The following is a 26,447-nucleotide window of genomic DNA, read 5'->3' on the forward strand; positions in this document are numbered from 1 at the left end:
TACTCTAAGCTTGTTTGAGAATAATCAAAAATTGCCCATTTAGCTAGAAGTCATTTTCTTTTCAAAAGGCAAATGTTATTTAATCTTTCAGCTGTTCATTGTGCCATCATAAATACTTTCTTTTCAGCACAGTTGTGGGGACTGAAATGAGCCCACTAATTGCCTCCCATTTCGACTGACATGTGGTGGTTTAGTGGAAAGAGAACGCAGCAGGGAGAAGGAAATAGGAGGCTGAGAAAATGAGAGCTAATTATTTTCACTGCCTCATGTCAGGCTCTGTGTCAGCCTTGTTTTTACAAACTGGAAGGTTTAGCACTAAATAAAACAAACTGGCGTCATGTTTTTATATACTGGCAGTGTCATGGAAGCAGCTGCGCATCTCAAAGACAATATAATGCCTGCGTTCGCATGGACACCATCTGACAGACACTGTGAGCCACGGCTAATGAGGATATCACAGTGTTGCCAAAGTGAAAGGTGCTGAATTATGTATGATTCTTCATGAGTGCAGCAATAGTCCTGTACATCATTATGAGACATTGTTTTGCTGAAGAGATTAAACATTCTTAGTTCCAGACCCTGCAACCTATACGGCACTGAAAGAGGTTATTAATGGAATTTTTTTTTTTTTTGGTGGGGGAGAGTTTCTTGTGGATTTCTTTAGGGTTGAAAAACTAATCTCATGGGACAAAGCCCTGGTGGGTCATGACACTGTATAGATAAAGAAGAGAGGCAAATTAACCATACTTGTATTCACTGCCTTTTAAAGGCAACATAATAAAATGTAGTATAGCGGGGTTATACTTAATGATAAATAACCCAGGTGCTACCAAGGGCCGCTCTACTCTCCTGCCTTTAACCCAGCAGGTTCCTGCAGCTGAGCTACATAATAATGTCGAGGTTGCATGCAAAGGAGCCTTCCCAGGCCCAGGTCACGGCTCCTCAGCATCGCCCTACTGTCATACCAGCAGGACCCGATATTTTTATCCTGTTTTTATTTCATCTGGCATTACTTCTTATATTTCACAACCCTCAGTTGCTTGCAATGACTGTTACCTTGTTCTGCCTACTCTCAAGTCTTAAAAAAGCAAAAGTTTCTTCTGGTTACTCTATTGTATATTTTACAATATTTGTCAGCTCAGGCCTTTTCTCTGGAGCCTCGAGCCTTCTCAGGTGATTTTACTTTGTATCCATTCATAAGAGAAGGAAAGCGAGTATTGATTTTTGAAAGCTAATGTCTCCATAGTTGGAGTTGTCACATTGAAGACTTGAATTCCTGTCCTTGGAAGATGAATGACCCTGCCACAGATCATTCCCATTTCCGAGCCTCAAATGGGGACTGTGTTCTCCAAAGCAGGCCAAGACCAGGAAGGTTAAATAACATAGATAGATCTCGGAAACCTTAGACCAGGCATGTGGTTCTGTATATTTTAATCTATGGTGACAAACCAAAACCTGTAGCCAGATATTGGTAGTTTATGCCTGTAGTCCTAGCTACCCTGGAGGCTGAGATCTGAGGATCATAGTTTGGAGCCAGCCTGGATAGAAAAATCTGAGAAAGTCTTATCTCCGACTGAGCAGAGGTGGAGCAGTGGCTCAAGTGGCAGAATATCAGCCTGATCGAGGGAGAGGGTGGAGGCACTGATTTCCAGCCCTAGTATCAGCACCGAAAAAAAAGAAAAAAAACAAAAGCAAAAGACTGCTGCTTGTATAGGGGGGCTCTCCTGGAAAGGGCATGAAGGGGGTAAAATTTCTGGAAATAACTTCCTACTTCTTTTTTTGTTTTGTTTTGTTTTTGTTTTTTAATAGAAAGTCTCACTGTGTTATCCAAGCTAATTTCCAAGTCAAATCCTCCTACCTCCACTCCCCTCATGCTGATATTACAGGTTTATAGGCATGTACTGCCAGCTCATCTTACTTGTTTCATTGTTTATACTGGTATATGTATATTAGTTTTTTCATCAAAACTCAGACTGTACACTTAAAAATCTGTTCATATTTCATATGTAAATTATGCCTCATTAAGAAAGCACATTAAATTTTCTTTTTTTTTTTGGTTGGTCATGGGGCTTGAACTCGGCCTGGGCGTGAGCCACCAGTGCCCGGCTTCTTTTTTGTTTGTTTGTTTGTTTGTTTTTGTTTGTTGGTCATGAGGCTTGAACTCTGGGCCTGGGTGCTGTTCCTTAGCTCTTCAGCTCAAGGCAAGCACTCTACCACTTGAGCCACAGGACCACTTCCAGTTTTCTGGTGCTTAATTGGAGATAAGAAGAGAAGAGTCTCATGGACTTTCCTGCCGGGGCTCATTTTGAACCATGATCCTCAGATCTAAGCCTCCTGAGTAGTTAGGAGTAGTAGGCGTGAGCCACCAACACCGGCTACATTAAATTTTCTTAATGTTTATAACCTTCAGCTAAAGATAATCTATAAAAGCCTGGCTGACTGTTGCCTTGTGAAGTATCATAAATTATTTTGGCCTTGAATTTTTTTTTAATTTTATTTTATTTGTGAACATACTGTACAGAGGCAGGTCCCATGATTTCCCTTATTTGCAATATCTAGTATATGTATGAATCAAGCGGAAAAAGTCAGATAATGTGATGTCAGGAAAATGAACCCTTAGATATGTATTTTAATGTTTTTTTTCTTTCATGCATGTGTTTCTAACGCATTTATAAGATTATCTCTTTGTTGCTTTGTATGTCCCTTCCCCACAGTATAACCCCCCTTTCAATATATTTGATGTCAGTATAACTTGTGGAGGAGATGGGGAAAAACAAGTCGCTCTTGGCCTTGAAATTTTTTAAGATTTATCTACTGTGTTGATAGTTCCAATTAAATTTTGGTAGAAGAAAATTGCTCGAATTGCCCAACTATTACCTTTTTTTCCTAGTTGGAAAATGTACTTCTATGTTGATTTTTTTTTCTGTTTTGTTTGTTTATGTGTCAGTCCTGGAGCTTGAACTCAGGGCTTGGGTGCTGTTCTTGAGTTGTTTTTTTTTTTCTCTCAAGGTTAGTCCTCTACCACTGGAGGCACAGATCCACTTCTGGCTTTTTTTGGTAGTAAATTATAGAGAAGAGTCTCACAGTCGGCCAGAGGCATGGCTCAGTTGGTAAAGCGCCAGCCAAGAGCAAAAGTACCAGGTGCAGAGTTTGAGTCCCAGTTTCATATCTAAAAAAATTAAAAAGACAGGAGTCTCATGGACTTTTTTTTGCCCTGGCTGTCTTTGAACCTTGATCCTCAGATCTCAGCCTCCTGAGTCGATGGGATTACAAGTGTGAACCACCAGCACCTGGCTTTGATTTTTAAAATTTTCTTCCCTTTCTCTTTCTCTCTCTGTCTCTCTCTTCCTTTCTTTTCAGAATAGAGAAAGGGCATCTATGTTTGGTGCAATTTATAGTAGCTTGGAATTCCAAAGTGATTTTTTACAAAGAGATAACTTAACCTACCACTGATTGTTGTTTAGGATTTTTTTCTTAATGTGTGTGTGTATGTGTGTGTGTGTGAGTGAGAGAGAGAGAGAGAGAGAGAGAGAGAGAGAGAGAGAGAGAGAGAAATGTTCACATTAATTGGCCATCCTGAAGCAGTTGAGTTGGAATGCTTCCCTAACCTCTACTTACTTGCTCCTAAAATTACCCAGATACTTCAATAGCTGTCCAGAAAAATGTACACATCTTGACAATTATTAGAACATCCTTTCTTTCAGCAATTTCAAATGTAATATGCCCTTTCTCCCCCAACAAAAATCCACCTGTTTCTCACAAATTTGTGTGGAGATGTGGAGTTTTTTTTTTTTTTTGCCAGTCCTGGGGCTTGAACTCTGGACCTTCTTTTACTCAAGGCAAGTGCTCTGCCACCTGAGCCACAGTACCATTTCTGACTTTTTTTTTGAGTCATTTATTGGAGATAAGAGTCTCACAGAGTTTCCTGCCTGGGCTGGCTTCAAACCATGATCCTCAAATCTCAGCCTCCTGAAGTAGCTAGGATTACAGGAGTGAGCCACCAGCAGCTGGCTCAAACTTTTTATCTAATAGAAAATTTCAAGTCACTCCGTTTCCCTACCCAAAATCATAGCAAAATCACTTCCAATGCCTAATTCTGCTTCTAAGCTAGTCTATGCCCTGTGGATTAGTCAACATTCCCTAAGAAGGTGCCTCAAAGGATATATTCCAACAGTACACACCATCTTAAACAAGAATCCAGTTAGAAAATAAAAATTAGAGGTGATCAAACCCATCTTCCTGGTCTTGCATCTGAAATAAGACAAGAGAGGCCAGGTGCCGGTGGCTCATACCTGTAATCCTAGCTACTCAGGAGGCTGAGATTTGAGGATCACAGTTCAAAGCCAGCCCAGGTAGGAAAGTCCATGAGACTCTCATATCCAATAAACCACTAGAAAACCGGAAGTGGCGCTGTGGCTCAAGCAGTAGAGCGCTGGCCTTGAGCTGAAGAGCTGAGGGACAGTACCCAAGCCCAGAGTTCAAGCCCCACGACTAACAAAAAAAAAAAAAAAAGAAAGAAAAAAAGAAAAAAGACAAGAGAGCTCACTCAGATGGTAGGAAATCCCATAATGCTGTACAGCCAATAGGTAGCCTTGTACAGGGCTGGAAGGGAAACTGGCTATCTTAGAATTTATAGAGACAATATTTTTTCATCTTTCCTATAGTGCCTTACAAAGGAATTCATCAGGAGAACTTGAACTATTTTTAATAGTTCCCTTTCATATTGATGACACTTCCTAGACACTTCCTAGTTTTTCCTTTTGTTAACCAATGACAAGGAAAAGTAAACAATGAGGGGGAAACTATAGTTCAGATCCATAGTGTTCTCCATGGGTCCAATATTAAAGACTTAATTTCAGCTTGGAGCTTTTCAGAGGTTGGGGGACCTTTAAAAGGCGTGGCCTAGTGGGAGGTCTTTAGGTCATCAGGAACATGCCTTCATTGTAGGTTGATTGTAGGTTCCCAGTCTCCTTCTTTATTACTTTTTCACTCCTTGGCCATGAAATTATCTTTTTTGCTCCAGTATACACCATGATGTGCTGTTTTACCACAGGCCCCAAAGCAACAGGTCAATCAACCATGGGCTGAATAAAAATTATCTCAGGTGTTTGTTCTAGTGATGCAAGGCTGACTAACTAATACAAGCATTCTGTTCTTCATGGTAGCAAGAGACTGCTTTGGTTCAAATCTGAACACAATCCATCACTTGCTTACCTGTGTGATCTCAGTCAAATCACTGAGATTCATTTTCTCTCTGAGATTCAGTTTCCTTAAATGAGATAAGGCTCTCTGGCTGTCAGTCACATGTAATATCTACTGTGTCTCCAGATATCTGATAGTTGTTCTTAGGAGGGCTTTATTGGGATCTGTTGAAACAGAAGAGAAGTGTTGTTATATAGCCCATCTATGAAAGAAAGAAGGTTTTTGTATTTGTTCCCCTACAGTCATTTTTATTGCTACCTCTCAATTACACTTTCTTTTTTTTTTCAATACTGGTTATTCTCTGATCCCAGATCCCTGGATCTCCTGACCAAGGAAGATACTATGACCAAGCCTCCTACACAGGCAAGGTCTTGGTCTAGATCATTTTGCACCTTGCTGCCCATCAAAGCTTCCTTCCCTTGTCCTCTGTCCCATCACTTCCTCTTTTGTTGTTGTTGTTAGTGGTGGTGGTGGTGGTGGTGGTGGTAGGGGTCATGGGGTTTGAACTCTGGGCCTGGGTGCTGTACTAAAGCTCTTCAGCTCAAGGCTAGTGCTCTACCATTTTGAGTCACAGCATTACTTACAGTTTTCTGGTGGTTGATTGGAGATAAAATCTCATGGACTTTCCTTTCTGGGCTGGCTTTTAACAGTGGTCCGTAATCCTCAGATCTCAGCATCCTGAGTAGCTAGGCTTATAAGCGTGAGCCGTGGGTGCCTGGCTACTTTCCATCACTTCTGAATGACAAGCCAGCTAGTCTAGTAAACAAAATGCAGTTGTATTGACTACATATCAGATATAATAATAATCATTCCACTGGGTGCCGGTGGCTCACGCCTATCATCGTAGCTACTCAGGAGGCTGAGATCTGAGCTCTGAGCATCCTGGTTCAAAGCCAGCCCAGGCAGGAAAGTCCATGAGACTCTTTTTTTTTTTTTTTTTTTGTCGGTCGTGGGGCTTGAACTCTGGGCCTGGGTGCTGTCCCTCAGCTCTTCAGCTCAAGGCGAGCGCTCTACCACTTGAGCTACAGCGCCACTTCCGGTTTTCTGGTGGTTTATTGGAGCTAGCAGTCTCTCCTGCCCGGGCTGGCTTTGAACCGTGATCCTCAGATCTCAGCCTCCTGAGTAGCTAGGATTACAGGCGTGAGCCACCAGCGCCCGGCTCCATGAGACTCTTATCTCTAATAAACCACTAGAAAACCAGAAGTGGCACTGTGGCTCAAGAGTTAAGGCGCAGGGCTTGAGCTGAAGAGCGTAGGGACAGCACCCAGGCCCAGAGTTCAAACCCTACAACTGACCAAAAAATAGTAATAATAATAATAATCACTCCTTTTTCAGCTCCTAATTCAATTCAAACATAATGCCAGGAAATGTGTTCATACAGTAGCCCACCTGTGACTGAAGAACTGAAACTCAAAAAGGTGGCATACGTTGGTTATGGTTGTGGGGAACAGACAAAAACCGGGAGTGAAATGTAAACTTGTGATCTTCTACCTTCTGTCATTTTGATAGGGATCATCAATCTCTTGAGCCAATTGATTGAACAACAGAGACATTTTATACTACCAGGGCTGAGGTGGTTTTGGAAACAAAAAGTCCTTTGAGCTCCTATGGGATCTCTTAGAATCTAGAGCTGTCTACTTTTGACTTGTGCCTGTCAGGGTTGCGAGTTTGAAAGTCACTATTGAACCTTTCAAAAGCAGCACTCACATTTCTAATACTCATATCAAACCAAATTCAATACCAGCTCACCCTGGTAAAATGGGTGGTTTTCAAACCAGAGCCCCCAGTTTCACTACCTGGTCCCTAATCATGCAATGCATGTGAGCCAGCAGCAATTGTGACAGGAAAGCCTTGTGCTCCGTTCACGAATATATGTGATTGTTAATTTTAGTGATGATTTAATTATTCTTGTTTGTTTGGAAATCCTTTTCAGCTATCCAAAGCTACTTTAGATATATTTGAATTAAGATACTCTTTATTTCATTTATGGGTTGCATTTTTCTAACTAGGCAGCAATGAGATCAAGGAGACCCTGAAAATCCCTAAGAGTTCTGTCAAGCTATTGATAAATGGAGTCGCTGCTTTAGGTGAAAACTATCCTTTTTCTTGGTTTCATAACAAGCAGTATGTATCTTTTAATGAAATAGATAATGCTTTTTTGTCTTATAATTCCCTTGGTTATGGTTTTATTGCTCCCATAGCTGTCTTGTTTTATGGTTCAGTTAAAAGGCTTTCTTGCAGATAAGAGAAAAAGAATAATTTAAAAAATAAAAAGTCTATAGCCGTATTATTGAATCTGTTACTCCAAGTTGAACTTTGGGGAGCAGGGAGCAGTCCCTGCAGGGAGAACTCCTAACTTCTTGGGTTGTTTTTTGTTTGTTTGTTTTGTTCTTTTGTGGGTTTTGTTTGTCTGTTTGTTTTTTAAGTTGGATTGGTGGAATCTTCTCTGGCCTTCACCCTTCCACCTGTTGTCAACGGCTCGACCCATTGCAGATCCTGGCAGAACTATGAGTGAGCCCAGCTCCCCGCTTCCAATCTCCTTCACCATTGGTTTCCCCTCCAGCTTCAGAGGCAGCAGCCATACTCTGTCCTGATCATCTCTGCGCCCGCCCCCCACCACCACCACATGCTACGCATGAAATCCCAGCAAAGTTCCTTCCTGTGTCTGAGCCTCAGTTTTCTCATTCATCTAAAGGGAAAGTAGACCTGATGTTCAGGGTATTATGAACATCAAGTAACATGGTGTGATATAAGTTACCACCCACATGCTTGGAGCATAGTAAGTACCCTGCCAGTGTGGGTTTCTTCCCATCAGCCCCATCTTAACAATGAGCTCCTTTGGCAGCCAGGAGGCTCTGATCCAGAGCATGATACCAGGGAGGTACCAGAAGTTTGAGACTGGAACAAAGCAGAGGGAGTCCTGGCATTGTCACATCGTTCAGTCTTTTGTTTATGTGTTTGACTAATGTTAGTCTTGCCAGGCAAAAGCAGCAGAACCAAGTAAACTCATCTGTTTAGAGGCTTTTTATTCCAGCCATTCCCTTGAGAAGAGCAATCCTGACACCTGTCATTAGCCTGTCCTGTTACCTCAAGGCCCAGGTTGCCTGAGTAGCAGCAGCTTCGAAACAAAGAAATACTGAGGGATTTGTTCGTTCTCAGTGACTGATTTGACCAATATTAAGCAAGAGCTAGTTTTTCATTTGATCGATTAGACCTTTTCCTCCACTAATTGGTTTCCCCTTCTTGGGATTGTGGCTGGCAGAGGGTCCCTGCCCTTCTGCAGTGCCTCCAGAGGTGTTCCTGAAATGTCTTCTCCCCATCTTCCTGTTGAAGCCATCAGAGGATTTCAACAGCCTCTTTGTTGCCCTTCTTCCAGAGAATCGTCTGAGCTTGCTCTAGGAAACATTCCAGGTGCACATTCATTCAGGAGGGCATTTTCTAGTTTCAGCATGTAAGGTGCCTGATCACTTATCCATCACTCAGAACCTTCAGTTTTAAAAAACTGCAAGACAGATTGTGAATTTATAGTCTCAGCATCAAACTAAATATGAAGTCATGGGTTTATTTTTCTTTGAATTGCAGCATTTTTGTAACTAAGTTTTTCATATGTAATGTTGAAAGAATTTTATCGCAAACCCCTCATATACCCACCTCTGAATTCAGCCATTAACATTCTACTTGCCTTATTGCTTACCAACTCTCTCTCTTTATTTTGTGATCATATCAAAGTAACTTGTAAACATTTGTATACTTCCATACTTTAGTATGTTAGAATTCACTAAGAAATGCACAAATCCCAAGCGTACTTTCACTAAGTGTCAACAAATGCATATACCTGTGATATACTAATGCTTATGGATCAAGAACTACTGTTCTCAGAAAGTTCCCTAATGGGTTTCCCAGCAATATCCATCTGCAGAAGTAATGAGTCTTGTTTTATGTCGTGTCATTTCAGTGGAACCATATATTCTTTTTTCAGGATTAATTCTTCATTCATTCACTACAACGTGTGCATGTGTTGTGCATGCATTGGTTGTTTGTTTCTCTCCAGTCAACTATTAACATTTTACCATGCTTATCTAATAAGACAAACAATAACTTGCCTACCTGTCTCTCCAGCCATCTAGCTGGGTATAATACTTCAGTATTTAGGAGCATTAGACCATAGTTTATGTATTCTCCTTTTGATTGACAAGTGATTCAGTTTTTGGTGTGTGTGTGTTGATCTTGAGGCTTGAACTGTCCCTGAGCTTCTATTTCAAGGCTAGCACCTACCTCTTGAGCCAGAGCACCACTTCTGGCTTTTTCTGAGTAGTTCATTGGAGATGAGTCTCATGGACTTTCCTGCCTGAACTGGCTATGAACTGCCATCCTTAGATCTTAGCCTCCTGAGTAGCTAAGATTACAGGTGTGAGCCACCAGTGCCTGGCTTGACTCCAGTTTTGGCTATTCTTTTTTTGTTGTTGTTGGTCATGGGGCCTGAACTCTGGGCCTAGAGCTATCCCTCAGCTCTTCAGCTAAAGGATAGTGCTCTACCACTTGAGACACAGCACCACTTCCAGCCTTTTCTGCTTATCTGGTGCTAAGGAATCGAACCCAGGGCCTCATGCATGCAAAGCAAGCATTCTACCACTGAGCCACCTTCCCAGCCCAGTTTTTGGCTATTCTTATAAAGCTGCTAAAAACATACCCAGACAAGTCTTTCATTTTATTTTTTCAGAAGTAGAATTTCTGAGTCATTGAATAGCTATATGGTTAGTTTTATAATAAATTGCCAAAAGTTTTTTTCTGAAGCAGTTGTACCATTGACACTCCTACTATGCCTGAGAGTACCAGTAGTTTCAAACCTTAGACAACATTTGATGTGATCAGCATTTGCCACCTTGGTGGTATGTATTACTTCCTCATTGTGGTTTCTGCATTTCTATAGTTACCAATTATGTAGAACACTTTTTACTATAAGGTGGTATTGTTGAAAATTTAATTGACACACCATGATTTTATTTTTTTTATTTACTTATTTTTTTGTCGGTCATGGGGCTTGAACTCTTGGCTTGGGTGCTGTCCCTGCACTCTTCAGCTCAAGGCGAGTGCTCTACCGCTTGAGCTACAGCACCACTTCTGATTTCTAGTGGTTTATTGGAGATAAGAGTCTCACGGACTTTCCTGCCCGGGCTGGCTTTGAACCACAATCCTCAGATCTCAGCCTCCCAAGTAGCTATGATTATAGGTGTGAGCCACCAGCGCCCAAATACACCATGATTTTAAAATTAAGAGATTTTATATTAAAATCTGATTTCCAGTTTTTCCTGAAAGGGCCTAGCAAACTTGGACTCATATGCCCCTGTGGAACAAAAAAATGAAGTGCAGAATCTGGGTAGTGGCTGTGCCGTCAGGATGAACTGCTCTTCAGCTCCCCAGAGCCCCTAGCTGTCTCTTTAACTCCCCAGTGGTCAGCTTCCATGTGTGTGTCACAGTTGCTATGCTGTTTTTCTCCCCCTTAAAAAGTGAGCTGTTCTGGGGCTGGGAAGGTGGCTCAGTGGTAGAGAGCTTGCCTTGCAAGCATGAGGTCCTGGGTTCGATTCCTCAGCACCACATAAGAAAAAAAAAAAAGCTAAAAAGTGAGCTGTTCCCTGAGCCCATGTCATAAATTCTGTAGAAATGAAAGGCAGATTAAGAGGGATCTAGGGCTGGGCACAGTAGCTCCCACCTGTAATTCTAGCTATTCAGGAGGCTGAGATCTGAGGATCACAGTTCAAAGCCAGCCCAGGCAGGAAATTTGTGAGACTCTTATCTCCAAATAAAACCACCAGAAGTGGCACTGTGGCTCAAGTGGTAAAGCACTTGCCTTGAGCTCAAGAGCCGGGGGACAGCACTCAGGACCAGAGTTCAAGCCCCATGACTGACAAAAAAAAAAAAAAACAAGAGGGATATCTAAAATGCAACAGTAGTACTCACTGAATACTGTGTTGAAAATGAACTACACAGCTTGTGGGTGGGGACAAGAGGGGAAAAATGGGAAAGAACGAAGGAAGAGATGACACTGTTCAAAAAGAAATGCACTCATGTGGAGCACTGGTGGCTCACACCTGTAATCCTAGCTACTCAGGAAGCTAAGATCTGAGGATGATGGTTCACAGCTATCCTTGACAGAACAGTCTTCATGAGACTCTTATCTCCAATTAACCACTCAAAAACTGGAAGTGGAACTGTGGCTCAAAGTGGTAGAGCACTAGCCTTGAGCAAAAGAGCTCAGGGACAGCACCCAGGTCCTGAGTTCAAGCCCCACAACCAACAAAAAAAGAAACAAAAAGAAAAGAAAGAAATGCACTCATTACCTGACTTATGTAACTGTAACCCCTCTGTACATCATATTTGCAATAATAATAAAAAATAAAGTAAATAAATTTAAAAAGAGGGATAGCCAAATACCTGTGGCTCATGTCTATAATTCTAGCTACTCAGGAACTTGACATCTGTAGTTCAAGGTTCAAAGCCAATTGAGGCAGACAAATCTACATGATTCTTGTCTCCAGTTAAGCAGCAAAAAGTTGGAGCTAGAAGCATGGCTCAAACAGTAGAGCACTAGCTGTGAGCAAGAAAAAGCTGTCAAGAGAGCAAAAAGCCCTAAGTTCAAGCACAAGCACTGGAAAAGAAGGTCACATCGTTGAAAAAGAAGTAGATCACATTTCTTTGTAGCAATGAGAAAACAGTAATTGTTAGGTTCAATTTGTAAATTAAACAGATCTGTTTTAAAACCTTGTACTTTAACAATTCTTTCATGAAACTGCCTACTTATTTTTATTTCTTCCTAAATCTTTTAGGTTTTTAAGTTTGTAACTCCTCTAATAGAACACTTAAACTGATAAATTATGTGGGGGTTATTTAGATATACAAAGGAATCTGATTTTATATCCTTTTTATTGAAGAAGAAAATAAAAACTTTCCCATAATACGTCATTTAGAATACTTTGTATGTTATAAAACATTGAGACTTTTTTTTAAAAGTGTTTTACTTTCTTGATTCTGTAATTTTGCTTTTAATTCCAGGACTGTAAGTGGAAAATGTATATGGAGATGGATGGGGATGAAATTGCAATAACCTACATAAAAGATGTGACATTCAACACTAACCTACCTGATGCAGAGATTTTAAAGATGACAAAGGTAAGGTTCTATTTACAGCTTAAAAGCTTTTTTGAATTCACAGATATCAAACAAAGACATTAAAATACCCCAGCAGTGTGCTTTTGTGCTTGTCCATGCTCACATCAGCTCAGCCTCAAGCAGGCTGTTGAAAGGCACATTTTATTTAGCAGATTGAGAGGATAATAGTTTTTTGTTAAAATTCCACTTATGCAGTGTGAACTAAAAAGCACTGCAAAAAAATAAAAAAAGGATCATTTCTTTTTTTAAGTTTCTTTCTACATTTCTTTATGCTTACTCCATCATTTGTTAAAAGGATGAAAATATAACCCATGAAAATATTTACTTCGCATTTGTTGTTTTAAACTTTGGAAAACTTTCAAGATGAAGATTTTTCTTGAAGCATGGAGATGCGGCTGTTTTTTGTTTTTGTTTTGGGATAGTCCTGAGGCTTGAACTCAGGGCCTCATGCTCTTGCTTGACTTCTGCTCAAGGCTGGCACTCTGCCACTTGAGTCACAGGTTGTTTAGGGGATGCATGTTGAAATATTAGTAGCTTCCTTGAGTTTACATAAAGGATTATCAGGGCAATCAGAAAACATGTAACCACTCCAGAGTCACTGATATACAAATTCCAGTGGAAACACAGAAGAAATGGCCAATTTGCTCCTCCAAGGGGGGGGGGGAAGTAGGCTTATTTCAAATATAATGAAAAAAATCATATAAAATAGTAGAAGATCAGCAACTTCAGGCAAATAACTGTGATGTCAGACAGTGATTGTAACCTGAAATGACCATCACCAGTAGCGTACTGTTTACTTTGTTTTTAGTTTCAGTGAAGAAAGAACCAGAGTATAAACACAAGTAGGAAAAAAAATAAGTCTTCAAAGCCTGGCATTAGACTTGTAATTGTCTTCTCTGCACAGTGTAAGATCGCTGAACAACAAGTTTTTTTTTCCATTTACAAATGGATTCATCAAGTCAACTGTTCGATATTGATTGTTGCACTCTTTTGCATAACTGAACATTGTTTTGATGGCATTATTTATGTGTAAAGGTTATGATTTGGCTTTAACTTTGGGAGACTAGAACATACAGGAAATACCTCCTTTCCATTCATGACCACTCTAATTATAGTTGTCGCTTGTTTCTCAGTACTTTAGAAGCAAGATCTAAGTCATTGCCTACTAGCAGAGAAATCATCCATGGTAAAAAATAATAGGATGGAATTGTAATTCCAAATACAAATGTTCCTGCTATAATGTCATGTATGTAAAATTATCTACCAATATTGATTGAGCTTATCAGGAAAACAGGATTGGGTAGCCTTTCAAATTTTATAGAACTTTTTAACACCAAGAAGAACAGTAACAATCATAATTTATTCATTTTTTAAAATTGATCAGTTAAATCTCTACCACATTTTCTCTACTCAACTCATAGGCAGCCTTAAACAGGAAAGGGGGAAATAATGCAATAGCAGAGATTATTTTCATCAAAATTAGCATAGATCCAAGGTATAGGTTTCTTTGTTCATCTTGTTTGTTATTTGTGTGTGTGTGTGTTTGTGTGTGTGCGTGCGCACTAGTATTATAGGTTGAATTCAAGGCCGTGTATTCTTACTTGGCATTTTTGCTCAAACCTGGTGCTCTACCACCTGAACCACACCTTCAGTTGGAGGATTGTGCTGGTTAATTGAAGATAAGAATCTCTTGGATTTTTTTCTGCCCAGGCTGGCTTTGAACCATGATTCTCAGATATCAGCTTCCTAGGTACTTAGGATTATAAGTGTGAGCCACCAGCACCCAGCTTCATCCTTTGTTTTTTAATTGTGGGTAAATATCACCACAGTGTCTGTGTGTTTTACATACAAGTTCACAGGTTCATCTGAGAGAGTGAAAAGCTGTGATGGTTGAAGTTACTTAAGCAACCACTGCTTGCACTCAAGAATACTTCTGGGTCTCCTTCTGTGGTTATGACTTTGCCTACCGATGTTTCAAACAGCATGAATAAATGAGCTAATCATAAGACTGATTTCGGACCCACATGGTAATATATCTTTGTCATCTCAGCACCTGAGAGGCTGAGGCAGGAGGTGGGAGTTCAAGGCCAAAGTGGACTACATGGCAAGACTCTGTCTCAAAAAAAAAAAAAAGAGAGAGAAAAGAAAAGAAAAAAAGAAATGGGGACTGTCCTCTGCCATTAGTAGGCTATGCATAGCATTCATTCATTCAGGAAACTGGTTTTGCCAATGTATGAAAGGATGTCTTATGAAAAGCAAAGCTCAAGATATCACTGAGTTGTGAACCAGCATGATGCTCATGATAGTCTGTTATTGTGCTAGTATTTGTAAATTGTACCCAGCACAACTGGCCGTAAAGAACTGCACAGTGACAGAGCAGGCTATATTGTGGTACTGCACCATCCTATCTCTTGTTTTGCAGCCACCATTTGTGATGGAGAAGTGGATTGTAGGAATAATGGAAGATCAGACTGTAGAGTGTATGGTGACTTATGAGGTAAGCTCCAGGGAAGTGATTCACGACCACTTGTTAAAATGGCTTTTATCTATTTCCTTGGAATGCCTAGAGATCACTGGAATTTATTGAGATTAAAAACTATATAGCTAACATGAATATGGGGATAACAATAGAAATTCTCTAATAATGTGCTGGAAGGGAACGAAAAAGGATAAACTTTTCTGGTAGAGACAGGTAATACCTCATTCATTAAACTCTTGGTTGTCTTTTTGGTGATACTGGGGTTTGAACATCAGCTTGCTAAACTGATTCCCTATCACTTGAACCACACCTCTAGACCTCATTCATGACTGATTGAACATTTTCATATACCATGTGATAACTTAGGTACTGGGAATACCAAAAAGTGAGTGAAACAGATCTTTGCCTTCTTGGAGCTAAGAAGTTTAATAAGAGTTCTTCTTCAAAAGATCAGAGCATCATTCCCCACCATCTGTAAAGAGTGTGTTATGAAAACCAGATGAACAGACACTATACATTTTTCTATGGAAAGATACAAGGATTTATATTTTTAAAACATGATATTAAATTCAAATTCATATGTTCAGTAGTAGCTGGTAGTGTATACCGTTCTTTGGTGAGGGCAGAGGTCTGCACTCCCTGAAGCTTGTACTCCCAATCAGGAGAGACAGGGAATAACTAATCATGCCAGTGATTGATGGTAAATGGCAATAGCAAGAACAAGGTTACAATGACAAAGCTGGGCTAGCTACTGAAAAGACTGAGATGCACAGGATCACCATTTAGAGTCAGGCAGGACAGAAAAGTCTGTGAGACTCCATCTCCAATTAATCAGCAAAAAGCTGAGCTGGAGGGTGGAGACATGGCTCAAGTAATGAAGTGCCAGCCAACCATTGTGATGTCCTGAGTTTAACGTCAGAACTGGGGATGGGAGGGGGGAAGAGTACAATGACAAAACTAGACAAGTGGGCTGGGTCAGATCACAGTGTCCCAGGAGGGAGTTTGGACTTACTCTAACCACAATAGGAAGTGAATGGGGACATTTTTAAGCCACAGAATGAATCCAATTCTTTCTTTACAGACAAGAAGATCATTTGTGCAATGTAGTTCATAATATTTTTGTACTTAAAAATGTGTCAAGAGGATAGATTTCAAATTGGCATTTTAAAAAATTCCCCTTAACTGTTGCTAAATGGTCTCTCTGTTAAAAAAAATACAGATTTTCATAATCTGTCTTTAGTAAGCATATTTAATGCTAATAACTGTAAAACTTAACAAGATCTTCCTGGTTGGCAGGATGTGGACTTTATAAAATGGAGGAGCTCCATGTGGGCAATAGAGGGTGAGCAGAGTCCAGGAGACACATGAAGATATTCATATGCAGCTGCGTCCATAAGACATGAACTCACTCATTCATTCAAGAATGGTTTATTAGGAATTTACTAGGAACCAGGAACTATAAGAGGAAAGAACATTCTCACAAATACTGAACAATAGAGAGGGTTTTCTTTATTTTACAAATAGGGAAAATGGACGTGGAGAGATGAAAGGAAGTCCTGAGGTGCAGAATACTCAGTGACAGAACTGGTAAGGTCACACCCATGTCTTCTGGCTGGAAAAACACTTTCCACTCGGGCCTGACTACTGCAGCTCTTAGCTTCTCAATAAGATGCAGGAAGTCAGCATCAATTGGACATCAGGAACTGCTACATTGGGATGGCTTCCTGAGCTCTTGACGTTTGGCTCTTTAATACTAGAGCTCCAAGCACATGCCTTCCATTATGCAGCCTTGAAGCCAGAACAGATCACAGAAAGGATATACCTTCACCTCCAGGGCCTACAGGATATCAGGGATGAGTCACCTGAGAAATAACATTAGTTGTCCAAAGGTTGCAAAAGACATAAGGTTTTTGCTTGCAAAAGAGGCTGGTTGGTCTTTAGGATCTTACCATCCAGACCGTTCTCAAATCTGTTGACTATTCCTCACAATCCATAGTTAAAAGACAGAGATTTTTCACCTTTTTCTGCCTTCAGCAACTCTGCAGACACACTAACCTGCTTCTATGTGTGCTTGCTCTCTTCCCTCCTTCCTCAACTTCTTTAGATGTATTGACAAGCCACTTATGTCTGTGTTCCTCACTTCCTAGTTTTTAAAAGTGTTATTTTACAAATGAATCCTAAAGAGTCTCTCTTTAGTGGGAGGGGTGCTGGGGATGGAAGCCCAGGACCTCGAACATGCTGAGCACTAGAACTTAAACATGCAGTGCTGTAACACTGAACTGCATCCTCAGCTGTAGACACACTTTAAATTATACTATTTTGAGATGCATAGTGATAAAGGGAGATTTCAGGGCAAGAATGTATCTTTCTTGATCTTGTCTCCTTTTCTTTTCCTGATCTTGATTTCTTACTCTCCAGCCATCTCACTGGCACCCTGTTCCCCTATATTCTTCCTGTAGAAAATTATCTCCTTTGTGTTGGATACATGCACTAAAGCACTCTGACCAAAGACAGTCTTGGGCAAAAATGTAGACGCTGTTGATTTATTCACCAGACTATTTTAAGTACAAAAAAAAGGAAGAAAACATATCACATTTCTTATCACACATATAGGTAAGTTCACATTTGCCAAATGTTACAAATTCTGAGAGAAGACAACTACATTGTTAAGTATGATAATCTATTAAAGAATATGTTATAATCCATTAAGAAATTAAATACTATTGGGGTGGAGATATAGCTTAATGGAAGAGCACATGCTTAGCATTTGTGACACCTGGATTTAACCCCAACAATCACAAGAGAGAGAGAAAAAAATGAAAGAAAAAACTGAGGAAGAAGGGGAAGAGGAGGAGGAAGAAGAGAGGAGAAAAATAAAATAAAAGGCTATAATCCACTAAGGAATAAGTGACTAAAATTTTCCTCTTAATCAAATTCACATATTTTGGTGAGCTATTCAAAATATTTTACCTAATGCATTATGATAATGTGCTAAATAAAGTGAAATCATAACTTGGGCTTCTTTTGTTCTCACTTAGTAGATGTGTTTATGTTTGATCCTGAGTTTGTTTTTTTTTTAAATTTTTCCTATTAACAGAGTGATGTCAGAACTCCCAAAAGCACTAAACATGTCCATTCAATTCAGTGGAGTAGAACCAAACCCCAGGATGAAGTGAAAGCAGTCCAGCTTGCCATTCAGACATTATTCCCCAATTCTGAGGGTAACCCTGGCAGCAGGTCTGACTCGTGTAAGTTAATGCCCTGGTATTGCATGTGGGCTGATGGCCAGAGTTGGTTATGACATGCTGGCGGGTAGACACAGACTTCCCGCCTATCACTACCTTCTTATATGTTTACAATACTACCTTTATAACAGACTATGGAGAGTTGTATTGTTAGATACAAATATGATCATAATAGAGTAAGCTAGAATATTTGAGTGACTATGGTAACAATAAAAATTAATGATTATATTGCATGGGTAAATAAAAATGTCTGCATATTTTGTTTTCGAAACTAACTGTAGATAAAGATGAGACTCTTTCCTATGTCTAGTAAACATGCCTACAGAGCCATTATATAACCAGGATTTCCTGAGTCCTGAGCACCACTGATGTATCAAAGTACAGGAATGATAAGGAAAAGCAGGAAGAGAAGGATGAAGGGAGAGAAAGAGGGGGAAAGGATGGAGAGACAAATAAGGGTAAAGCAGGATAAAAAGAGGATAAAGAAAACTTGAAATGCATCTAATGGATAGTGGGGACAGTAATTACAGCCCATGTAAAGAAAGAGAATAGGGCTGGGAATATGGCTTAGTGGTAGAGTGTTTGCCTCTCATGCACAAATCCCTGGGTTCAATTCCTCAGTACCATATACACAGAAAAAGCTGGAAGTGTCACTGTGACTCAAGTGGTGGAGTGCTAGCCTTGAGCAAAAGAAGCTCAGGGACAGCACCTCGGCCCAGAGTTCAAGCCTCAGGACTGGCAAAAAAATAAAAAAGAAAGACAAAGAAAAAAAGAAAGAAAGAGAGAAAAAGAAAGGAAAGAAAGAAAGAAAAAGCAAGAAAGAGAACAGAAGGAAGGAAGGCAGAAAGGAAGGAAGGGAGGGAGGAAGGAAGGAAGGAAAGAAGGAACAACATTGAAGGTCAGCTGACTGGCTATCAAATTGGTCATTATTTGGTAGATTCAAGGAAGACTCTCAATTTTGTACGTCCAAAACTCTGATACTTGAGGGGGCTGTGACAAGCTAGCAAATACATTGGGGAAGGAGATATGAAAAATCTAGTGTAGTTCCCTCTTTACCATGAGAAATATACCCATCAAACAAACCAAAAATACATTTTTTCTGATCAGCACACATTTTCCCCCCAAGAGAAAATTTTAACTATGAGGCCATGTCAGAAGATTCTTTGGTAAGCATGAAAACAAGTTAGCCAGAGGTTTATCTTACCACTTTGGGGGGTCCTGAGACTGGACAGCCTCACTTCCACATCCCTTACGCTAATGACTGACTTGCCCAGTGGGTAGGTCTTAAATGTCCACCAGCCAGGGTGCCCAACCTGAAGTATAGCCAAGAAAAGTCATACATGTGCCTGCCACCTAAAAAGCAAAATATTTCTGGAAGTTACAACACAACAAAGTAGGAAGAATGTGGAATTTCAATGCAGAGGGATTGTTGGCTGAATGACCATGGATAGGCAAGTAACTTGTCCTCTCAGGCTTCCTCATTTATAGAAGATTGTCAGTTAATATTTCCCTGAAGCCAGGTGCTGGTGGCTCATGACAGTATCCTAAGACAGGGGTTCAAAGCCAGCTCGGACAAGAAAGTCCCATGAGACTCTTATTTCCAATTAACCAGCCCCCAAACCAGAAGTGGAGCTGTGGCTCAAAAGTGGTAGAGCTAGCACTAGCCTTGAACAAAAAAGCTCAGGGAAAGTTTCCTGGCCCTGAGTTCAAGCCCTGAGACCAACAACAACAACAAAAGTTCCCTGATGTTATTCGAAGAGTAATGGAATAACGTAAGGAAAGCCCAAAGAAAAACAGCAAGTACATGGCATAGACTCAGTGACCATGTCTTTTTGGGTTTTTTTTTTAATAGTAAAGGAAATATCCTTATTACTAGCCTAGAATTTCTATGAATGGGAAAGCTTGGGTTCCCAAGAAGCCTTGAGTTCCCGAGCCAGGCTCATGAATGAGGCATGCAGCCTCCACGTGGCTCAGAAGACGCTCACCCCTCTCTCTCCTGCAGGTGCTGACTGCCAGTGGTTAGACACACTGCGATTGCGGCAGATTGCCTCCAACACATCCTTGCAGCGTTCCCAGAGCAATCCCATCCTGGGGTCACCTTTCTTCCCATATTTTACTGACCAGGGCTCCTATGCTGCTGCAGTGAGGCGGACCCAGGTGCCCATTAAGTATCAACAGATCACACCTATCAACCAATCCAGAAGCTCCTCTCCCACTCAGTACGGGCTGACCAAAAACTTCTCCTCACTGCAGCTCAACTCCAGGGACAGTGGCTTTTCCAGTCTCAACACTGACAGCTTCTCAGAGAGAGGTCGCTACTCAGACCGAAGCAGGAACAAGTATGGTCGGGGTAGTGTATCACTTAATTCCTCCCCGAGAGGGAGATATGATGGGAAAAGTCAGCATTCCACTCCATCAAGAGAAAGATATTCTGGAAAGTACTACAGGATGTCTCAACCAGCAATCAGTACTCACCAGTCACCTAACTTAAAGAGAAGCCCTAATGACCACCACTTACCTAAGACCATCCCAGGGATGCCTTTGCACCCAGAGCCTGTCTCTCGACCCAGTGAGGAGGAGAGCAAAGTGAGTGAGGGAGGATGGACTAAAGTAGAATACAGGAAGAAGCCCCACAGGCCCTCTCCTGCCAAAACCAGCAAAGAAAGAGCCAGAGGAAACTTCCAAGGGCGAAGGAACTTTTGATGTCTTGAACTAGATGTGTTTTTCTTTTGTTCATGCAGTGGATTTTGACAACAGGATATCTTCAGATTCAATTAACAAAAAAGACAATTCTTCCAATGTGGAGACTGGGAAATCCTTTCGAATTGAGACTGCAGCCGAACCCGGACCACAATTATGGTTGTTGGTTGCCTTAGTGGTAATAACTAGACTTGCGAACAGTGTTCCATACTGCCATCCATGAATTTATGCTGTGGAAGGTAGGGCTCTGCCCATCTTGTTACCCTGAGCACTGGTGTTCTGCTTAGCAGGGCTGGGACTGGGGTAAGGCAAGTGAGGTCTATGAGAAACCAAAGATAAAGACAAGATCAGTATTAATGATTTCTTTTTCCTTTTGGCTAAGACTCTTGTGTGGCCTAGCAAGGTGCTGTTATTGATCTTGTCTTAAAATCTTGGTATTTCAGTCATCCTCATGAAGTTTTTGCATTGGTTTTATTTTTTTAAGATTGCATTAAAATATCATTTATGTTGATTGTTGGGTTTTTTTTAATGCCTTCATAAATTTTGTGCCCAAGCAAATGCCTTCTCATCTTGTCCTCATCTCTGCCCTGCTAGGTAGTATTTATTTGGTAAGGTATTTGTGTTTTTATCATGGAACTGATCTGGCTTGTCATTTTTTTGGTAATAAAAACTGCTATTGTACTTATAGTAATTACAGTATTCCTCTCTCATTCATTAAGCTTCAGCAAAGGAAAAGGGAGGGATGAGAGAATGACCAGTGCAGGGGGACAAGGGAGGGGCACATTGTAAGCATGTATGGACATGTCAAAATGAAATCCCTGTTTACACCTAATTGCTGGCAATGAAAATAGGAGGGGTCTGGGCACCAGTGGCTCACACCTACAATCCTAGCTATGCAGGAGGCTGAGATATGAGGATCAAGGCTCAAAGTCAGCCTGGGCAGGTAAGTCCATGAGACTCTCATCTCCATAAAATTATCAGAAAACCGGAAGTGGCGCTGTGGCTCAAGTGGTAGAGTGCTCACCTTGAGCTGAAGAGCTCAGGGACAGCCCAGGCCCTGAGTTCAAGCCCCACAACCAACAAAAACAACAACAACAAACAAACAAAAAAAAAAAACAACAGGGCGGTGGGGGGGGGTGCGGAGGGGATTAGAGGAAAAAACACTGATCAGAAACTAACAACCTAAATGCCCTGGAGATCAGGATCAATTCTGAGGCCTAAGCATTCTTGACCTCACATTTTAGCAGAGAAGGAAAAGGTAAAGCAGTAGTCCACAAAGGTCTCTGGGGTGTCAGAAATCTAAAAATCTAAAAGAAAACAGAAAGCAAGAGAATTGCATTACAAGCTAAAAACCAGACAGTTTTAAAATTACCAACATCCTTGTTAGAACAAGACATCAAATACCAGCCTTGCAGGCAGACAGCACTGGGCATCTGAGGGTGATGAAGAGGTGATCACTTGCAGTTAGGACAGGAGTGCTGGAAGCCAACCTGTGAAGCCTTTCCTACATATTCTTTTATTGTGTGCAGATATTAGGCTTGAACTCAGAGCTCTAGGCTCTGTCTCTTAGATTTTTTCACTCAAGGCTGGTGCTCTACCACTTGAGCTTTACTTCCACTTCTGGCTTTTGCTAGTTAATTGGAGATAAGAGTCTCTTGGGGGGCTGGGAAGGTGGCTCAGTGGTAGAGCGCTTGCCTTGCATGCTCGAGGCCCTGGGTTCGATTCCTCAGCACGACATAAGCAAAAAGAAAAAAGCTGGAAGTGGCGCTGTGGCTCAAGTGGTAGAGCGCTAGCCTTGAGCTGAAGAGCTGAGGGACAGTGCCCAGGCCCAGAGTTCAGGCTCCACGACCGGACCAAAAAAAGAAAAGAAAAAAAAAAGAGTCTCTTGGATTTTTCTGCACAGGCTGGCTTTGAACTACAATCCTCAGAAGTGCAACCTCCTGATTAGCTAGGATCACAAGCAGGCCCCTTCCTCTTTTACAAATCAGCAAGTCAGTGGTAACTAAGCTTCTCGATGAGAACTATATAAACATTCACTATTCTGAGGTGCTTTCCACATTCACTAACACAAACGTTGAGTGTCCTCAGAGCTACCTGAAATTCTCAATGCTCTGTAGAGATCATCTAGGTGCATGCCTGTGTTCTCAGAGGAATCCAGGTCTGTACCTGCCGGAGAAAGCTGTATTCCCTAGCATTGGAGTCAAGGCTATAGGAAATGAACTACCTTGATTTATAACATTGATTTGACAACTTGACTTGATCAGTCTCACTTGCCACTTGTATTAATTACAAGCAAAGCAATGAGAATGTTAAGTCCAAAGCTGTTGCTGAGGTATAAAGTACTGGTTTCCATTCCAGAATGGCAACATCTCCTAAGTTTTCTAAGTCTCTTTCACTGAAACTTTTTCTCACAAAGCTTATTCATATCAGCTACAGACTTTTTCCCAATTACTTTTCATCTTTGTCCAATGCTCATGTTTCACTTTGTTTTATATTGTTATTTTTGGAAGCGGGATAAGGGGAGGGGGGAGTGGGAGTTGTGGTATTACTGGGGTTTGAACTCAAGGCCTTGCACTTGGTAAGCAGGTACTAAACCATTTGAGCCATATCCCAGCTCGTTTTGATTTAGTTATTTTTCAGACAGAGCCTTGGGCTTTTGTTCTGAACTGGTCTTAGACCACTTTCCTTCTACCTTTTCTTCTCACATAGCTGGGTATAAACCACCATTCCTGGCTGGTTTGTTGATATGAGATCTCGCTAGTAATTTTGCCTGGGCTGGCTATAAACTCCTATCTTCTTCCCACATAATCAAGGTTACAAGCATGTGCCACTACTGCCAGCTATTCTTTTTTGTAACAAGGTCTCCCTAGGTAGCCTTGGCTGGCCTGGAGCTCATAATCTGCCTACCTCAGCCTTCTGGGTTTTATAATGACAAGTGTATGCCACCACATACTTAAATCTAAAGAAAAACAGACTAATACCAAGTTTGTCCTCTTAATATAATACTGTTTCCAAATATTTGATATTTTCTTCTGTTAGAATGTTTACATAAGTAGTACAGCACAGTTTTGATTCTGGAAAGAACTGAAGTATGAAAGGAATTAAAGTATGGCTTCAACTATTAAAATGTGCATTTTGGAGAGTTGTTGATGACTTTAGCTTAAAAGGTGCTTTGAGTCAGGCACCGGTGGCTAAGGCCTGTTATCCTAGCTTCGCAGCAGGCTGAGATCTGAGGATCACTGTTCAAAGCCAGTCCGGGAAGGAAAGTCTGTAAGACTCTTATCTCCAATAAACTACCAGAAAACCAGAAGTGGTGCTGTGGCTCAAGTGGTAGAGCGCTAGCCTTGAGCTAAATTGCTGACGGACAGCACCCAGGCCCAGAGTTCAAGCCCCACGACTGATAATAAAATAAAAGGTCCTTTGAGAATGCTAGCTTGTTTTATTCTCTTTTCCTCCATCTTGCTTTCTTGAACCATGACTTGAGGATCCGAATTGGTAATAAAATGACTTCAACAATCTCAGCTCTATTAAGTACAGTTGGCGACCACAGTGAAGTTAACTGCCTGCAGCACTGACCGCTTGCATCTTGTAGAAAAACACTTGTCATCATCTATGCTCCCAATGAAAAGCAAAACAAGAACATCTGCAGTCTGCCTCTTGGTTGTAAAGAAATAATAAGCATTGGATATGCATGTTCTGACTGCCCCCCACCACAAATGATGCTTATTCACCAAAAATGGTTTGCCAGGTTGAAAGATGAATGTAAGTCAAGAGCAGAGCAAGAATCAACAGTACCTTTTTCTTCAAGTTAATCAGTTGCAAAAATAATTTCTAAAAAATAGGAGCTGGGGGGCTGGGAAGGTGGCTCAGTGGTAGAGCGCTTGCCTTGCATGCATGAGGCCCTGGGTTCGAGTCCTCAGCACCACATAAGCAAAAAGAAAAAAGCTGGAAGTGGCGCTGTGGCTCAAGTGGTAGAGCGCTAGCCTTGAGCTGAAGAGCTAAGGGACAGCGCCCAGGCCCAGAGTTCAGGTCCCACCAGCAGGGGATGCAGTTTGGTGACTTAGCATGCACAAAGCCTTAACTTCAATATCCAACACCAAAAAATAGAGTACATTAATTTCCAACCATGAGGACCTGTATTAGTTGCATCAGTCTCAGGCTAAGATCCAAAAAAGCAGCCGGGCACTGGTGGCTCTCGCCTGTAATCCTAGCTACTCAGGAGGCTGAGATCTGAGGATCGTGATTCAAAGCCAGCCCAGGCAGGAAAAACTCTTATCTCTAATAAACTACCAGAAAACCGGAAGTGGTGCTGTCGCTCAAGTAGTAGAGGTCTAGCCTTTAGCTGAAGAGCTGAGGGACAGGGCCCAGGCCCCATGGCTGACAAAAAAAAAAAGATCCAAGAAAGAAGAGAAGGAAGAAGGGAGAGATAAAGGACTAAAGAGAAGGAGGGAGGAAAGGAAAGAAGGCAGGAGGGAAGAAGGAAGGGAGGAAGGAAGGAAGGAAGGAAGGAAGGAAGGAAGGAAGGAAGGAAGGAAGGAAGGAAGGAAGGAAGGGTTTATGCACAAAAGTAATCCTTTGGGGAATTTAGAGAATCTTGACATTTGGCCTATCCTTTCTGGATACACAAGAATTGTCTTGTTTACGAATCTAAATGGTTCCTCATCTGAGCACCCTGTCCTCTACACCCTGCCCTAGTTGACATTCTCCTGCCCGAGGCCCCAGGCCCACGCATTAGCCACCAGATGCTGCCTGTTCTGGTGGAGGCTGGGAGAGGCTTTGTGTTGGTGCCGGAACAATTCAAGATTTGTCAGCTGGTTGTGGCTGATTATCAAGATGTCCAAACTGGCTCCTTTGCTATGTGTAAGCAATTTAATTTTGTGCCTAATTTTAATCTGCAGTGTACTGTATGTCTGCATCTGCTGTGTTAAAGCATTCATTAGCATTTAAAGGGGGGACTGATGGTATTGATCACTCTTATTAAAACCAAACACATTCGTGCGGCAGGAGCTGATGAGCAATCTCTTTAGCCGCTGGAGTCCCAGCCAAAGTTGCCTTACTTGGAACCCCAGCAGAAGCTGAAAAGGCATGTTCAAGCAGGGAGAGGTGACATCTGTTACCAGCATTTATGGCTTGCCACCACCACCTCTCCAGCTTCCCAGATCACGAGCTGCTTTTGCTGTTGCTTTTTCTTTAATATTTCTGTTAACTTTAAGTAGTTGAACAAAGGAATTGCCGTTCAACAGAGCAGTTTATGAGTATAAAGCATCTTGATCAATGTCACCCCTTTCTACATTCTCACCCACCCCTCCCTACCCGCTTTCCCTCACTGCTCTTAATTTGTAGGCTATGTATTTATTTTTTTGCCATTTAACAAAACAGTTTATGTATACAATGCATCTTGTCCTGTGTCACCCCTTCCACATCTTCACAACCCCCCACCCTTTCAACCTATCCCTCCCCTTACGTTTCTCAATTTGGTGATATATACAATGAATTCTATTCCTTTCCCCCATTCATTCTTCTACCCCTCTCCCCTTTCCCCACCTCTTTTTTTTAAAATTGTGAAAATACTGTACAGAGGGGTTACAATTACATGGGCAAGATAATGAGTACATTTCTTATCAAGCATTGTAGCCTCCTCCTTTGTTTCCCCT

The 26,447-nt window shown here is 41.3% G+C and overlaps 1 protein-coding gene across 2 annotated transcripts in view; it reads left to right on the forward strand.

The window, feature by feature from the left end:
* Window positions 1–21,433, forward strand: part of LOC105996025 (mitogen-activated protein kinase kinase kinase MLT) — a 165,263-nt gene extending 143,830 nt beyond the window's left edge. For both annotated transcript variants that reach the window (XM_013029967.1, XM_013029973.1), the window contains exons 17-20: window positions 12,253–12,369; window positions 14,792–14,866; window positions 17,946–18,096; window positions 20,096–21,433. In XM_013029967.1, coding sequence (XP_012885421.1) covers window positions 12,253–12,369; window positions 14,792–14,866; window positions 17,946–18,096; window positions 20,096–20,796 — 1,044 coding nt within the window. In that variant the 3' untranslated portion in view covers window positions 20,797–21,433. The remainder of the gene's footprint in view (window positions 1–12,252; window positions 12,370–14,791; window positions 14,867–17,945; window positions 18,097–20,095) is intronic.
* Window positions 21,434–26,447: the final 5,014 nt, after the last annotated feature.

This window comes from Dipodomys ordii, unplaced genomic scaffold, assembly GCF_000151885.1.
Source record: "Dipodomys ordii isolate 6190 unplaced genomic scaffold, Dord_2.0 Scaffold5, whole genome shotgun sequence".
In the NCBI taxonomy this organism is placed as follows: Eukaryota; Metazoa; Chordata; class Mammalia; order Rodentia; family Heteromyidae; genus Dipodomys; species Dipodomys ordii.